Here is a 16399-nt window from a genome sequence, read left to right as displayed (position 1 = left end):
CACCCGCCCGCTCCGGCTGCGCGCGTGCCCGAGTGTGTGCACCGGGAGAGCGAGCGCGCCCGGTCGGCTCGCTCGGACGGGCCTCCAGGGGACCCGGCACAAAGGGGCGCAGGACCTGGCCCGGACTAGCCCGGTTCGCCGCGGTGTAGTGCGTGGCTCCCGAGCATCCCGGGGAGAGGCGCATCTGTGCACACACGCGGATTTTTAAAAAATAACATATTTCCAGACGTGCCTCCCCCTCTCCCCCACCCCCCATCTTTGCAAAGCAGCCCCGAGGGCGGGGGAGGGGGAGTGGCCGAGGAGTTAATAAAGGGAGATGGGCGGAGCCGGCCCCCAGCCATTGGCTGGCCCGGGGAGTGATGTCACCCATATGACACCCTGATAACTAGTTGGGAGAGAGCCCTCAACTTTTTGCAGAAGGAGCGCGCGCGCCTGGGAGTGCTCGGGGTCCAGCGCTTGCGGCGGGAGCCACGAGCCGGAGAGAGAGGGGTCCCGGGCTGCCTCGACCGCCGCCGCCTCTCCCGTCGCAGCCGCAGCTTCCCGCGCGCGGGCGGCCGCAGCCGCCGCAGCCGCCGCAGCCGCTGTGTGCAGCCTGGAAGGGGGGGCGGGGGGGAGGGGGGGAGCCGCGGACGCGGGGTATCGAGGACTTTGCAACTTGCCCGGGAAGGTGGAGGGGCGAGAGGGGGAGGGGGACCTCCGCACGAGACCGAGCGGCCCGGGTTGGAGCGCCCAGCCCCGCGGCGGATCATGGTGCAGCAGGCGGAGAGCTTGGAAGCGGAGAGCAACCTGCCCCGGGAGGCGCTGGACACGGAGGAGGGCGAATTCATGGCTTGCAGCCCGGTGGCCCTGGACGAGAGCGACCCGGACTGGTGCAAGACGGCGTCGGGCCACATCAAGCGGCCGATGAACGCGTTCATGGTGTGGTCCAAGATCGAGCGCAGGAAGATCATGGAGCAGTCTCCCGACATGCATAACGCCGAGATCTCCAAGAGGCTGGGCAAGCGGTGGAAAATGCTGAAGGACAGCGAGAAGATCCCGTTCATCCGGGAGGCGGAGCGGCTGCGGCTCAAGCACATGGCCGACTACCCCGACTACAAGTACCGGCCCCGGAAAAAGCCCAAAATGGACCCCTCGGCGAAGCCCAGCGCCAGCCAGAGCCCCGAGAAGAGCGCGGCGGGCGGCGGCAGCGGGGGCGCGGGCGGCGGCGCGGGCGGCGCCAAGACCTCCAAGGGCTCCAGCAAGAAATGCGGCAAGCTCAAGGCCCCCGCGGCCCCCGCGGCCGGCGGCGCCAAGGCCGGCGCGGGCAAGGCGGCCCAGCCCGGGGACCTGGGCGGCGCGGGCGACGACTACGTGCTCGGCAGCCTGCGCGTGAGCGGCGCGGGCGGCGGCAGCGGCGCGGGCAAGACGGTCAAGTGTGTGTTCCTGGACGAGGACGACGAGGACGACGAGGACGACGACGAGCTGCAGCTGCGGATCAAGCAGGAGGCGGACGAGGACGACGACGATCCGCCGCACCAGCAGCTCCTGCAGCCGCCGGGCCAGCAGCCGCCGCAGCTGCTGAGACGCTACAACGTCGCCAAAGTGCCCGCCAGCCCCACGCTGAGCAGTTCCGCCGAGTCCCCCGAGGGCGCGAGCCTGTACGACGAGGTGCGGGCCGGCGCGACCTCGGGCGCCGGGGGCGGTAGCCGCCTCTACTACAGCTTCAAGAACATCACCAAGCAGCACCCGCCGCCGCTCGCGCAGCCCGCGCTGTCGCCCGCGTCCTCGCGCTCCGTCTCCACCTCGTCGTCGTCCTCGTCCAGCAGCAGCGGCAGCAGCAGCAGCAGCAGCGGCGGCGAGGACGCCGACGACCTGATGTTCGACCTGAGCTTGAATTTCTCCCAAAGCGCGCACAGCGCCAGCGAGCAGCAGCTGGGGGGCGGCGCGGCGGCCGGGAACCTGTCCCTGTCTCTGGTGGATAAGGATTTGGATTCGTTCAGCGAGGGCAGCCTGGGCTCCCATTTCGAGTTCCCCGACTACTGCACGCCCGAGCTGAGCGAGATGATCGCGGGGGACTGGCTGGAGGCGAACTTCTCCGACCTGGTGTTCACGTATTGAGAGGGGCGCCCCGCTTCTCGCTCTTTCTCTCCGCGGGGTGCAGAGCAGGGTTCCTCGGGAGGAAGTCGTGGTGGTCATGATGATGATGATGATGATGATGATGGTGTCGATGGTGTCGATGGTGGTGGTGGTAGGGTGGAGGGGAGACAAGAAGATGCAGATCTTGATATGATGTCGTGACACAAAGAAATTGGAAAAGATGATGAAAATTTTGGTGGAGTTAAAGTGAAATGAGTAGTTTTAAAACATTTTTCCTGTCCTTTTTTTGCTCCCCTCCCTTCCTTTATCGTGTCTCAAGGTAGTTGCATACCTAGTCTGGAGTTGTGATTTTTCCCCAAAAATGTGTTTTTGTAATTACTATTTCTTTTTCCTGAAATTCGTGATTGCAACAAAGGCGGAGGGGACAGGGCGGGGGAGGGGAGGGAGGACCCGCTCCGGAAGGCGCTGTTTGAAGCTTGTCGGTCTTTGAAGTCTGGAAGACGTCTGCAGAGGACCTTTTGGCAGCACAACCGTTACGCTAGGGAGTTGGTTGGAGATTTTTTTTTTCTTAAGAGATCTTAAAGAACTGGTGATTTTTAAAAAAAAAAAAACAAACACAAAAACAAAAAAGGGACCATTGCAACTTTTTTATTTTATTTTATTTTTTTGGAGGGAGAAAACTGATGTCTTCTATGCATCCGATTCTTAACAAAACTGCAGGGAGCTTGAAAAAATGCAGACTGTACAAACGCTCACAAAAAAAAAAACTGTGAACTGACTTAAGATCAGAGTTTACTTTTCAGATCAAATTGTTTATGGTTTTACAAATGTGATTTCTACTTGCCAACTTTTTTTTTGTAACTTGTTCCCTTATACCTCCTTGATTGAATACCAGACAGCCTAGACCTCAGTACAAAAGGTATTGAAACATTTTTGATACATAACAGACCTCAGTCTTTTTTAAAAATTAATATATTTTCAGGCGTATTTTTGTACAGTGAAAAGGGAACATTCTTGCTGTGTTTTTTCAGTAAGACTTTCAGGCACTTCTTCCCTTTTGATTTCTTTTTTTCCTCTGTTTTTTTTTTTTAGCATGCAAGTATGTTGGTACGTGATGTCCTGGTTTAAAAAGGATTAAAATTTTTAAATAATCCTTGCATCTAAAGGCCTTGTGGTTTAAAAAAAAAAGCAAACTTTTTTTTGTACAGCTATAGTAGAGATTTGTTCAATATTTGTAGGTAAAGATTTATTGAAAATGGTGATATAGACCTCAGAGCTGTTATCTTAGTTTAAAGATTGTATATGTACTGTACTATACTAGGACTTTATGTATCTCATACGCTGTGATATGTGGATGGGGCCCCAGATGGAAGGTTTGAAACTGGATTCTCGATTTTTAGCAAAAAAAAAAGAAAAAAAAGGCACATAGTTTAAAAAGTTTCTCATTTTGTGCAATATAATCTAAATAAAGTACAGACCATCTGCATATTTTGTAGCAAATGGTGGCAAAGCAGACTCAATGCACTGTCGACATCATTGCCTGTTTTTTTTTTTTTTTTTTGTGCTGGAAGTCTGTATCTTGACAATTTTAATAAATCAGCTGGAACTGATAGAAACTCGCATCGCCAATAGTCTCTATAGAAGTCAAACTGGAGGTCCTGTTGTCGCAGCGCAGTGACGAAGCTGTTGTGTGCGCGGGTGGGAGGTGGGGGTTAGGCTGGAAAGTGTTCAATTGGCAGGCCGATTTCTTTTTCCTCTGCCTTCCGTGGCTAGTTATTGAAAACGAGGGAGGAGGATTCTTTCTCTGCCTTCCCTTTCCTTCTACCCCCTCCCCATTTCCTCTCTCACCTCCTCCTCCACTCCCACTCTCTCCCCACCCATCCTGGCTGGCGCGCGGGCAGGCTGCGCCGAGGCTCGGGGAGCCGGCCGGGGAGGGGCGGGCTCGGCGAGGAGCGGGTGCCAGCGCGCGCGGTCAGTGTCCCGCGCTCGCCGGGGGTGTGGGTTCTCTGCGCCGGGCTGCGTCCCGGCTGCGCGTCGCGGTGACAGCGGCCCTCCGGCAGCCAGAGCTCGGGGCGCTCTGGTCCCCGCCGCTCTCCCTTAGAGGGTGGGGACAGCCGTTTCCAGTTTTGAATTTTTTTCTCCCTAACGCTGCATCTCCGTGTGTGCGCAGAGGTAGATGCTGTGGGGAGCGAGGCCACAGTTGTGGACCTCGAGTGGCGACGGGGGCCAGGAAGAGGTTGTCGGTGTCCGTCTCTTACCGATTGTTCGGGGCCGGCGGGAGCGCGAGGGGCGGCGGGGGCGACGGGAGGAACATGGCACCGCCGCTGCGATCCGAGCCGCGGCCGAAGGATGTCGGTGGGGCCGCGGAGGCACCGGGAGCGCAGCCGGCGGCGGCCCGGCCCCGGAGGCGCCCCGAGGCCCGCGGGGTGCGGGGAAAAAAGCGAACGGGGGATGGGCGGGGGAGGCGCCGCCGCACCCGCGTAGCCCGCGCCCTCGCGCGCGCGCCGGCTCCCGGGCCGCCCCGGAACTTGCCTCCGGGCGCGCCGCCTCTGGGAAGGTGGTTCGGCTTCTCGGTGGTTCCCCAGCTGCCTCTTCGGGGTTCCGGCCGCGGCGGCGCGGGCGGAACCCCCACCCGCGCGCGCTCCCTGCTCGCCGGGGACCGTTTGCCCTGCCTTCCCCTCCGCCCCTTTTCTCCGCTCTCCTTTCCCCAGCCCCGGCCTGTGTCCGGGCCCTCGCGCCAGGCCCTGGCTCCGGCCCCCCTTCCGTGCCTTCTGCCCCTCTTTCCCTGGGGGCCGCGCCGAGGGAGGCGGGGAGGCCATGCGGGGCCCGGCGCGCCAGCCCTCCAGCCCCACCTCCGAGCTGCGGCGCCGGCGGTGGGGGAGGTTTTCAGCAGCTAATTGAAACTCCGTGCAAAATCACCGCTACCCTTTTTTTTTTTTTTTTTTTTTAACCTAGTGACATGATTTACCGAGGTTCGGCCTCCATTTTTACTGAGATTTGGCGAGACCCATACAGGCGTCCGCACAGCACCGGCAAATGCTGGGCCAGAGGGGCCCCGCACCCTCCCTGCCTCCCCTCGCACTTCCCTAGGCCCCTCTCTCTCCACCGCGCTAAGAGCTGCGGCCTCCCGCAGCCTCCCTCTGGCCCCGGCGAGCCTCCACCCCAGCCCCCAGCCCTCAGCCCTGGGATGCGAAGCCAGCCAGCTTTTGCTGCAGATGGACAGATTTCTGTGGCTTTTTCCTTTCGATGAACCATCAGACTGCAGTAGTACACTTGGGAAAAGAAAGGCCTGATGGTGTTAACAAGGTTCTCAATATAGAACTGGATTTCTGGACTTGTTTACCTTTTTTTTTTTTTCCTTTCAAAATGATAGACTAAGGTAGTCATTGGTCGGACATGTATTTGAGCCACGGATAATTGAACCGGCGGTTTACATTGACAATTCTCTGTGCTGGTGGGTTGACGTGGCGGCCCTCTGCTGCAGTTCTGAAACTTGCTGAAAACACAAACCCATTTATAAGACTGAGTCTATGTATTTTGAAAATCTGAAAACTTTGCATGTATTTTATGTTTTAAATATAGATGAACCTTGAACATTTTTTTGTGGTGAGGTAGAAACTTTAAGTAAATTAGTAACATAATTGGCCTCGGAATGGAAACAAATAGTCTTGATTTAATAATAATAATAATAATAATAATAATAATTTTTAAAAAGCTCTGTAGCTAAGTTCTTGAGAGTAAAATAAAAGAAAAATAGATGGTCAGCGATCTAAATTAAAAACCTGTTAGAACTCAGGACAGGCGCTTGGATGTGCTTTTAACCATATTTAAGGCTGTTTTGATGAATGCATTGTGAAAATCATTCTTAATGAATTCTTTATTGAATGTCTAAAACATAATATAATACACAGGTATTCTTGCCACTGGATAGTCTTCAATAAAAGTTTAATTGCATTTTTTTTTTTTTTGGTCTCTTAAGTAAGTCTTATTTTTAACTAAGCATTGACAGAATATCTTAAAATGGTAACGTGGGGGTGGGGGGGTGGGCGCTGAGAGCGCCACAGCCTAGCCAGTGGGTATCCTGCTGTTTATAACTAGTTCACAGACTTTGATGATGGCATTTTGGTAAGATTTCCAACTTTAAGACCTTAAACCAGCATTCTCTTATTAATTCTTTAAACTGTGGAAATAATCTTCCAGTTCTTACACTCTGATATGCATCCTTTTTATTAAAAAAAAATAACGCTAATAAAAGGCAGTGTATTTAAACTGTGCTTTGCAAATATTATGTATGTTACGAATGACTACAGTCACAGGGCAAATTATTTGTAGAATGATTATCCTTTAGCTAGAAAAAGATCATTACAACCCTTTTGGGCAGAGATGTTTCTTTGTAATGTTAATCAAGGGGAAGTGATTTAAATATGCATGCATATAGCAGTCAGGAGGATTTAGTTGTTTTTATGTTATTTTATTTTTATTTTTTGAAAAAGAGAAAGAGTCAAAAGGCAAAACTTGTCTTTGTCTTCTCTGGGAGTCGAAATCGTCCTCATTTGCTATTGGTCCTGTAAAAGAGACTTACATTTCTTTTTCACTTCAGAACTTAAGTGACTTTTGCCTAAGGAATCTGAGAAATAAAGCAAATAAGTTGCTCTATTTTAAAGTAGTCATTCAATATAAATATATTATATCAATCTTAACTTTTTTATTCTCTGGATGATTAATAGTATGTATATTCTTACTTTTTCTTCCAATGGGCATATGTATCCTTGTGGACATTTTGGAGAGAGGTTTTCTTGGACTCTCCCATTTATAGAATCTTTATACTCTTTTACCGTGTGGCCCCCTGCTTTTAACAGATTTCTGAGGCAAATATATTTGTGCTTTTTTTTTAAAATGTAGGATGACCAGCAAAAAATAGTTTACTGAGTTGTCGATTTTATCAGTAGATAAGAAACCTTCTTTATTACAGTTTCAGGGAAGATTTTTTCAGGATATTTCTCAGTTATTCTAAGGGCCAAATTTTATAAGATTTCCATTAGGAATGTCCGTTTCAAATACCCTTTGTATAGCCTAGGCCTGTGGGGGTACCGAGTCTGAGCCTTATGTCACCCAACACAGGAGCTCGTGAGTTCCCAAAGTAACCGTCTCCGTGCAATGACTCTTGCACTTGCTTCTCAGAGATTGGGCTTCTTTTAATTATTGCTTCTTTCTCACTGTTCATTTACTTCATTTATCCTGCCATAGCCCCTTTTATTTGATGATCTGGCAAATTCTGCTCTTTGGTAACAACTCAGATGTTTTTCGCTTGGTTCGGGTTTTTTGTTGGTTGGTTGGTTAGTTTTGGTTTTTGGTTTTTGCCCCTCGTGTCGAGCCCACATTTTCAATCACAATAAAGATTAAACAAAATTTATTAAACTCAACTTCTTTTTTCATTTTGCTTTGCCGCTGCCTTTTCTTTTTTCTTGACTCTTAACATACCTTTATTTTTTTTTTTCCGTTGAGGTTTTGCTTTCTTTTTTTAGCACTACCTATATCCATTAGCTGCCTGATTAGTTTTATCTATTCCATGTGGATGCAGTGAGTTTATAAGAGAATTTCACAAACAAGTAGTTTTTTAGTGAACTTAAACAGAATTTTAAAGGAGACCTATTTTTATACTCAATAAAAGCACAAAAGTGCAGAAAGTATAAAATGGCTTACAAAGGGAAACATAAGTTCATAATGTTCCATGTATAAAAGTAATAATTTTATTGGGTAGAGATACTCTTAAAAGATTCAATACCTCTGCCAGTGCACAGATAGGACTGTTCTAAATGACTTGGGAACTTCTGGTTGCCTGTGGTTGCAGAGAACCTCTCCGTCGAGAAAACAAACCAGTGAAAGCAATATGACGGAGTTGACATGTGGTTTCATACGAGCAGTTGAGGATTGAAACACCCTGGATGTGCGTTCGTGGAGGCTTCCTTGTCGTGGTTTGATCAAACTTCTTTTATGTAGTCACGTAGACGTGGGTTTTCTCTGCTGTGAAAATGACAAATAAAGCAATATGACAAAAAGTTTGGAAATGCGTAGAAAATATTTACTCTAGGGTCCTCGAAGGGACTTTGATGTTTATGTTATTTTATGAGACAGATGACATTCCCACTTCAAAAAAAAGGGAAGAGCGACTGGAAGTAATCATAGGATACCGTAGAAAGAATTTTGATCAAATGGATATTGACAAAGGGCCCTCTAACACATTCTTCTTCATCCAGCTTACGTTCGAGAACACAGTGCCCCATCCCTTGAATCACATAGGGAGAAACGCTATATACCATTACCATTAATTTCCCATTTTGTCTACTTTTCACTCTTGTACATATGTTGTGGGTTGAAGAGTCTTTTGCATCTGTTCGTGACGCCTTTTTTTGAATGGACTGTTTCAAAACGGAGGCCTGCTCTTCCGGTCTGGGGCTCCTCGTGGTCATGGCATCCCACAGCGCTTCCCGGTGGCCCCCGGGACAGCCACCTGAGGAGCGAGAGCCGTTTTCAGCATGACACTGTTGCCAAGTCTGTATTTTCCAAGGCCACATGAAACTTACTTTCATAGCCACTCCGGGTTTGGGAGCAGAAACGCTGAAAACCCTTTTGTTTAGAAGTCTGAGTGGTTTGTGGGGGGGAACCTTTTTTAGAGTTTGCATGCCAGCGCCCGCCCTGATGCTGTGAAACAGAGAGAGGGTGAAGCTCCCCGCGGCGGGGCGCTGGAGGATGAAGTGTTTGATAGCACTAGGGGAAAAGAAAATGCATGGCAAAGTCGCGTCTTCTTGTAGACTATCTTTTGCATGCAGAGTTTAGTGTTAGAACGGTGTATGACATTGCTGTATCAAAGTTGTAAAATTAAGCATTATTTATTGAAAACTATGTATTTTTTTGTAAAAACCTGATCACATAGAGAATATCAGTGGCTTGTGCTCGTGCTCCAATGGAACCAGCTTCGTGACCCACCCTCCTTGGTATGCAGTGTTATTGCTCAGGGTTGAAAATAGTATACCCCAATGTCTCTTTGCAAGAGTTTTTCACAGAGGAATACATTTGTTCAAAAGACTCTAATAAAATTGTGTGATCGATCTGCACCTGTGGTTTTTATGTGACTCCTTTCCAGTTTTGCATTTGATAACTGCCGTACCATTTCCCAAAGTGTTGTCCTCCAAACTGACTGCCCCAGACAGGCCGGAAGAGGCCTGGATGTCAGCCTGGACAGGAATAGACCCCACAGCAAGGCTCTGGGCAGGTTTGAGAGCCCCTGACAATGGAAATAAGCATGATAATAAGGTCTCGAGATGGGTACCTGGCCAGTCAAGTGGATAAAAGCATAAACAGCCTAGCAAGGCAGATGACCACGCAAGGTCAGAAATGCTTCAAGTAGAAAATGAAGGGAAATGATCAGGGCCAGTTCCTGCTGTTGAATTCAGTGCCAGCAAACTCCCATTTCTCTGTGTCCTTTGTTTTCCCCCTACCAACAATTTACAGTGTAAATGTATTTTGACATAGAAATCATTCTGTATTGAGATTCTTGATATAAAATGCTTTTATGGATGCCTGTAAGTGAACCTTGGAATTATGGTCAGATTTTTTTAAAGATGTGTTTACATGGTGAGTGTTTGTTGCATATTAAATTTGGTTTTGTAGAAACATTTGTGTTGTATTGTAACAAATTTCCAAGTGCACCATTAACACAGCCACCCTTAGGTAAAATTTTTAGTTATACCAACTTTCACTTACACACCATAGAACGAATATCAGAACCATCGATGGCAATGCTGTCGAATCGTTATATAATCAATGTTATAAATTTATTCCTGAATATTTTAGGGTGTCTTTCACCTTCGTGGGGTTTTATTTATTTATTTATTTATTTTGTAATTTTGAAGGAAACCAAGAGTACACCCTGTATCAGTGTTATCTGGTAAAAAATTCCTTGCACTTAGCAGGAAAGGGTCCTGGCCCCTGGACGTGTCGCATATTCTTCACTGGTACTCCTTGCAGTATTCGTCACACTACTTGCCTTTCAATGCTGTGGGTTTTTTACAAATGGAAATTTTTTTTTAATTCAATAGTTCAGTTTATTGAAGGGACACCTTCAGCTAAAACTGTCCCTGCTAGGAAAACATATAAAATGTGAAAACTTTGACTTTACTGTTCTCCCAGTAAATCTGGGAGTGAATTTGGGAGGTGATGTCCTCTTACTTCAGCGACTGCTCATCTATAAGGCACCAGAAAACAGCATGCTTGGACAGAATGCCTTGACCCAACCTTGGATGATAATCTTGTCAGAAGATACACTGGTTCTAACTGAACGTACATACTTTACGACATGTGCAGGTTGGTGAATTTGAAATAATGAAACCCAGATTTTTGGCATTGGGGAAAGAACATAGAACTTCATTAAAATGGGGTGCATTGTGAAGGTTTGAGCACAATGGAAGTGGGGAGAGGCCACAGCAGATGACTCACTCCTGCTTTATATTTTGTCATCCCATAAGACTGAATTACAGGGCTACAAATTTTGTCATCCATGATCACAATGGAAACTGGACCTAACAGGAGTCGATCTGGAAAAGTCCGGGGAGATGGGACTCACCCTTCAGGTTTCACTTTCCATGACATAATCACCAGTGCACATCTGGCTTGAGCTTACATACCACAGGTGGCCATCATCTGCTGACCTTCCTGTCCCACACTCCCCCCTTCTGCTGGACTGACTGACCACATCCCACCCCCACCCTGACCGGGGCCAACAGGGCTGGGCGACCACCAACTGAAAGGTAAACACATGGGCGATAGGCTTGTTTGTACCTTGGAACTCATTTGTCTCTCAAGAGTTAAACAGAACTAATAATCGGACTTTTTCCCAAATTTTGGGGTGAAAACACAGATTGCCCTAGTTCTCCACAGGAGTTGCGTTGAGAGGTCATGAGGGGATCTTTGGGCTGAAGTAGCCATTCTGAGCTGAAACAAGGTCAAAACCAAAAGGACAACCGGAAGACAAACGGGAAAGCAGAGAAGTCATGAGGGAGAATCACATGTCTCCTGGAAGAAGTTCTCCTGCATGTCTGGGGAGGGGATGGGGTTCCCGGTAGCTTTTTGGCCACAGTTCAATGGGTTTATACGGTAAATCAGTGGCTGCTGACAACCCACCCAAGAGTTATGCGGCCATTTTTCTTTACTAACAAAACTTCTTTTGGTTTGAATGGCAATGGGACCACCAGCCAAAACACGACCTTCTCTTGCCTCCCTTGCAGAGAGAGGTGACGTGTGATGTGGTTCTGATTGAGGGGATGTTAGTGAGAGCTGCCCAGGAAAACGTGTCTGCCGGAAAGCCTCCATGGTGGGCACGTGCCCACTTGCCATTGCTTCTTCCAGTCGGGTGCAGTGTCGGCTACGGTGTGAGCATGAGCAGAGGGGGAAGGCATCCCCAAATCCTTGACCAGCCGCCAAACCATCGGCAGCCACTGCCTGTGTGTAAGTCACAGTTACTCACATTTTCTCGTAAATGTGGCCAAAACCAAACTGTAAGACACTCCTATTTCCTTGGGATTATTCATATGAATCTGTGTTTCTTTTTTAACCCAATGAGCAAAACTGAAAACAGTCTAAATGGCCAAAGAGTTGGGATGCTGTGCTAACTGTTGGGAAGTAGATGGAGTTCAGTAAAACTCACAAAGGTGGAAAGAAAGTTGAAAAAAAATGGTCAAGAGAAAGAAATGACAAGAATTTTCACAGTCACAAACAGTCACAAACCTCTGAAATCTTGGGATGATTTTTAAGGACTATTTATATCAAAGACCTGAGAGTTGCTTGATCTCTGTGGAGCTTCTCCGCTCTTCGGGATGATTCAATAGCCCTCATTTGTCTTCATAACTCAAGTGTGTCACAACTCCTTTGCCAAGAAGTAGCTGTCCTGGGTGCGGGCCCCCCCCACACGACCTTTCTCACTGCCCGATTAGGTTACATCCCGTCTAAGCAGATGGCATCTCGAAAGGAAGAGGTCCTCAAATACTGGGGATTCCGACTTACCCCTCGTGGTTCAAATGTTGGCTTTCTAACTGGTAGAATGTCACAAGCACCAAATTTGGAGACGGGATTACAGAACTTAAGGAAGTTGTAGCAGCAACAGAGAAAAAGAAGGAGAAAGTGGCAGGTGAACAAGGAACCTGTAAAGAGGAAACAAAAAGCTCAAAAGACAGATGGTCTTGTGTGAGGGTAGACGGCCGGATTCCCACCATCCCGACTCTATCCCTGTGTTCCATGCCGTACTACAGAGGCAGAAGTCAGTGTTTGCAGAAGTCAGTGTTTGCAGGACTGCTGCGGAGCCTTCCAAAAGAGCTGCTGTCGTGTTTATTTTGAACTATTCAACAGGGCAGGGAGGTAAGAAATGTTCAATATTTCTACTCAACGTAATTTAAAATCTAACCAACAAGTTCTAGGAGAATCACTTTGACCTAAACCCTTTTTATGCGCCAGTGTTTTACAAATAAAAAAGTTCTTTTGGTCCAAGAGCCGGTGGGATATACTACAAGGGAAGCCTTTGTTTGGGGAGGTCCATGAGCCAAAGACGCAAAGTAGAACATTGCAGCGAGGTGGACGGGAAAGCCCTTGGCCGCAGAGCCACCGCCACACGAGACTCCGGTCCCTCCACTCAGTCCGCGTCCGCATAACCCAGGGAGGTGAACAGATGCAGGTGAGGTCAGTTACAAAAGCTTTCTGAACACGGGGACGGGAGTCACAGAGGGACCGAAGGGCTTGGGCGTCAGCAAGGGAGAGCAAGCAGAGCCAGAAGTAAATCGGAGAGACGTAGGGGTGAAGCCTGCCGGACCGACAAGATGGTCAGTCAGTCACGGCAACAAAGCAGGGGGCGACCTGGGATGCCCTGGCCCGTGACCCTGAGTTGCGTGAGAGCAGCTAGCCAAACGCAGCTGCCCTTGGAGGACAAGGGAGCAGGAGCATGGATACAGAATGGAGGGTGGGGGGTGGGGGAGAACAGAATTCTGGCCTGCTCAGATGAAGGGAAAGAAAAGACAGAAAAAAGAATAGTAGAGTCTGTAAATCTGAGCTTTTGCTTGGTTGATGTGACATTAGAGGGAACAGAGAAGGAGGGGACGGAGCTGTTGGAGAGAGATCATGAGCGCTCTTTTTATGACATTTGATCACTTAGTCATCAGAAAAAGCATCTGTAGAGAAATGTCCTTGGAGTAAAGAGTCACCGGGAATGACCCCGTTAACAACTGTGGGCTGGCCCTGGAGCTACCTCCCCCCCCCCCACTGCTCCTGGTCCCGTCTGGATTCCAAGTTCCATGGAACCCCCTCTCCGAGTGAGTCGGAGTGGAAGAGGTCAGCATGGCCGGAGGAGCCCAGGCCCTGCAGCCTGAATAACCTGGCTTCCAGACCAGGGTCTGCTACTTTCTGCCACGTGTCCTGGAGAAGTTATTCAAGCTCCCCTGCTTCTCTGTCCTCTGGCTGTTATAGCAGAGCCTAAGCATAAGTTTGAGTAAATGAGATCCTTGGGCCACAAAAAAAACAACTCAGTAAGTAAAAAATATTGCCTCAGGGCTGCCATCATGTGAAGGCAGGGACCCTTCTGCCCTGTTGGCCCCACGTCCCCAGAACCCAGCACAGAAGCCCAGTGGGAGCTTCCTAACATGTACACTGAACGACTGACCAGAAGTGAAATGTGACTTGGAAAACTCTCATGCCAGGGTTCCGGGGAAGCATCTAGATGGAGACATTGAGTGATCAACCCCTGTGAGTGAAGAGGGAACCCCTCTCCCGCCATCGGTGAAGACACAGTGTTTCAGAGCAGAAGCTTGTTCAGTTCTTGCAAAGAAACTGTGAACAGAAAAGAGACAGGCACCCATGACTTCCTCTCCAGTATTCTCCCCCCTTAGGAGAAGAAGATGAAGCATAGCACTTTAATTGATGGGACAGGAGATGCCTTCTGGAGCAGGGTTTTCGACCATAGCGTCCTGCTGTGACCCGCGTGAAGGACGGCACTCACATGCATGAGAGACGGGACCTCTTAGAGACATAGCAGGAAACGATTTAAATCATGAGACAAGATCTCACGGTTACTGCAGTAATTCATAGTGACCCCCACTAGCAAGGCCACATCCGGAACGTCTGGTCACTTTGGCTTGTTCTGTACCTACTACAGGCTATAGGTTAAAGTCCCTTCTCACCACTGCATCCCTCCAGGGAGCACAAAGATGTTTGAGACACTGTGATCTTTAAAAATAAACCCATAGTTTCCAAGCTGTAGTATGCTAACAGTTGTTAGTTGGAAACTAGCGTGCGAGTCCTCCCGGCTGACTGCACGTCGCCATCCACGTGGAGAAGTTGTGGGGGTGCAAGTCTCCAGCAGACAGGCTGCTCAGCATCCCCGGAATTGTGAGGGAAGGGGGGAGCAGGGACGTTAACAGTGCTTTATTTCTACTTATTTTCTAGCGGACACAAATGAAGTGATTTTCCCTTATTAACATTTAATAATTGGATTAATGGCAGCACATGTATATAATTTTGAAAATAATATCCAGATTGGGGGTGACCGCTCCAAGCACGGGGCAGCTAGAATTGCATGATGGGACAAGATCAGAGGTCTCTGTTCTGGGAAAGAGAAAAGATGGCCTGCGATCATGCAGGGGAAGGGGATGGAGAGTTGAGAGTGGCTCCCAGCGCTGCCGAGTTCCCAGTCCAGCTGCTCCTCGTCGGTGCTTCCCTGCATCGCTGGTTCTCTGCTTTTTTTTTTTTTTTTTCCTGCAAAAATCGGTGGCTGAACGAGATTGTGCGTGAGGTTACTTTCAGGTCTATCACATAATACAATTAGTTCCAATTTACTGACGGTCACAGTGCCTGCTTGGAGGCACTGGTATGAACCCGTGCTTTGGGGGCTGGCAGGTAGTGGTGGTGAAGGGACGGGGCCAGATGGCCAGACGCTCTTGGCCTGTGCCAGCTGGGAAAGGCCAGCCTTAGCTGAAGTTGTCTGCCTTCAGAACGTTTCGAATGCCCAGGAGGCTAAACTAAACGGTCGTTGGCCCCCATGTTTTGTTTTATTGTTTGAGGGACAGTCTGTGGTTTCCGAGGCCCTGGTTACACCATTCCGAGACAGAACTTTTGTGTTTGAACTTTATCCTTATTGCTACAATTTTTCAAGAATTTAGAATTATTTTCCAGGCTAACAAATACTCAAAATCAAGTCCAATGTAATTCTTTGGGAAAAAGGAAAATCATATTGCTTTCTCAGTTGACAGACTTCTTTACCTGAGGGGACATGAACAGAGTGGAATGCAGACAACACAGCATTTCATGAAATACAAATCAGGTTTCTAAACTCACCAAACATCAAAATCATCCTCAAAAATGCAGACCTCCGGGCCCACTTCCTGGAATACTGACTCCGTGTGCTTGGAAGGAGGCCCAGAGTCCATACTTTTAATCACGGTATCCACAGACCAGCTTCTGAGACCAACGGCCCTTACATCAGTGAGGGGATCACAAGAAACGGAAATTGTTGTGTCAAGAATTAATGTTTTGGGTCAAGTTGTGAGATTTCCACTGATAAACACACCCTTCTCACCGCGCCTGTCTACCACGGCCGAGCCTCCTTCTGTGAAGTTCTGCTGTGTGTTGGGTGTTGAGCTTGCATGGATGCAAGACTGTGTTAGCTTTAGGGCCTCTGTGGGCAGCTGAGACGTTGGCCGTCTCCACCTGTACAGAGAGCTGGGGGATGGGGCACTTGGGTTTGGGATTGATTTCCTGATTTTTAAACCTCTTTATGCCTCCTATGCCTACTTGGGAGTTGTGTCGAGACCTGAATTCCATATTGCATGCATGCAGCCTAAGAGTTGGTGTAGACCAAACCGTATGAAGTCAACATCTTGATTTCCCCACTGCTTCCTCCTTGAGTGACGTTGCCATGGGAGGCGTGGGGGAGGGTGGGTAGCACTGTGAAAATAAAGAAAAATGGGAAAACCTAGAGGCCTGTGAATAATCAGCCGTCCTGAATATTTAACGTAGTCCTGAAGCTGACGTCGCCTCCCAGTGCATCTTCTCATCTGAAAAGTGGGCAGCATCACGGGCATGTGTCGCGCCCCTGCTGTCATAAGGCACGGCAATAAATGTGAGGAGAGTTTTTAAATAACGGGCAAATAGTAATATCACTCAAAGTTTGTGCACTCGGATTTTTACCCACCTATAAAATAAGGATCATGGTCTTTGCTTCCTACGGGTGTTCTATTGTTTAATGAACTTTGCAAAGCTTTCTGAGATGTACTGACTGAAATGACTT

At 48.7% G+C, this 16399-nt stretch overlaps 1 protein-coding gene across 1 annotated transcript; it reads left to right on the top strand.

The window, feature by feature from the left end:
- The first annotated feature begins 721 nt into the window (after window positions 1-721).
- SOX11 (SRY-box transcription factor 11) lies at window positions 722-2147 on the top strand. Its single transcript, XM_040623721.1, has one exon. The coding sequence runs from the start codon at window positions 748-750 to the stop codon at window positions 2095-2097; it is 1350 nt and encodes a 449-aa protein (XP_040479655.1). The 5' UTR covers window positions 722-747; the 3' UTR covers window positions 2098-2147.
- Window positions 2148-16399: the final 14252 nt, after the last annotated feature.

This window comes from Ursus maritimus, unplaced genomic scaffold, assembly GCF_017311325.1.
Source record: "Ursus maritimus isolate PB19 unplaced genomic scaffold, ASM1731132v1 scaffold_6, whole genome shotgun sequence".
Classification (NCBI taxonomy): domain Eukaryota; kingdom Metazoa; phylum Chordata; class Mammalia; order Carnivora; family Ursidae; genus Ursus; species Ursus maritimus.
Note: the sequence above shows the minus strand (reverse complement) of the source record. Positions and strands in the feature narration are given on the sequence as shown.

What these genes read in the sequence shown, in the direction of transcription:
- SOX11 (XM_040623721.1), top strand. Translation starts at nt 748, where the DNA reads ATGGTGCAGCAGGCGGAGAGCTTGGAAGCGGAGAGCAACCTGCCCCGG.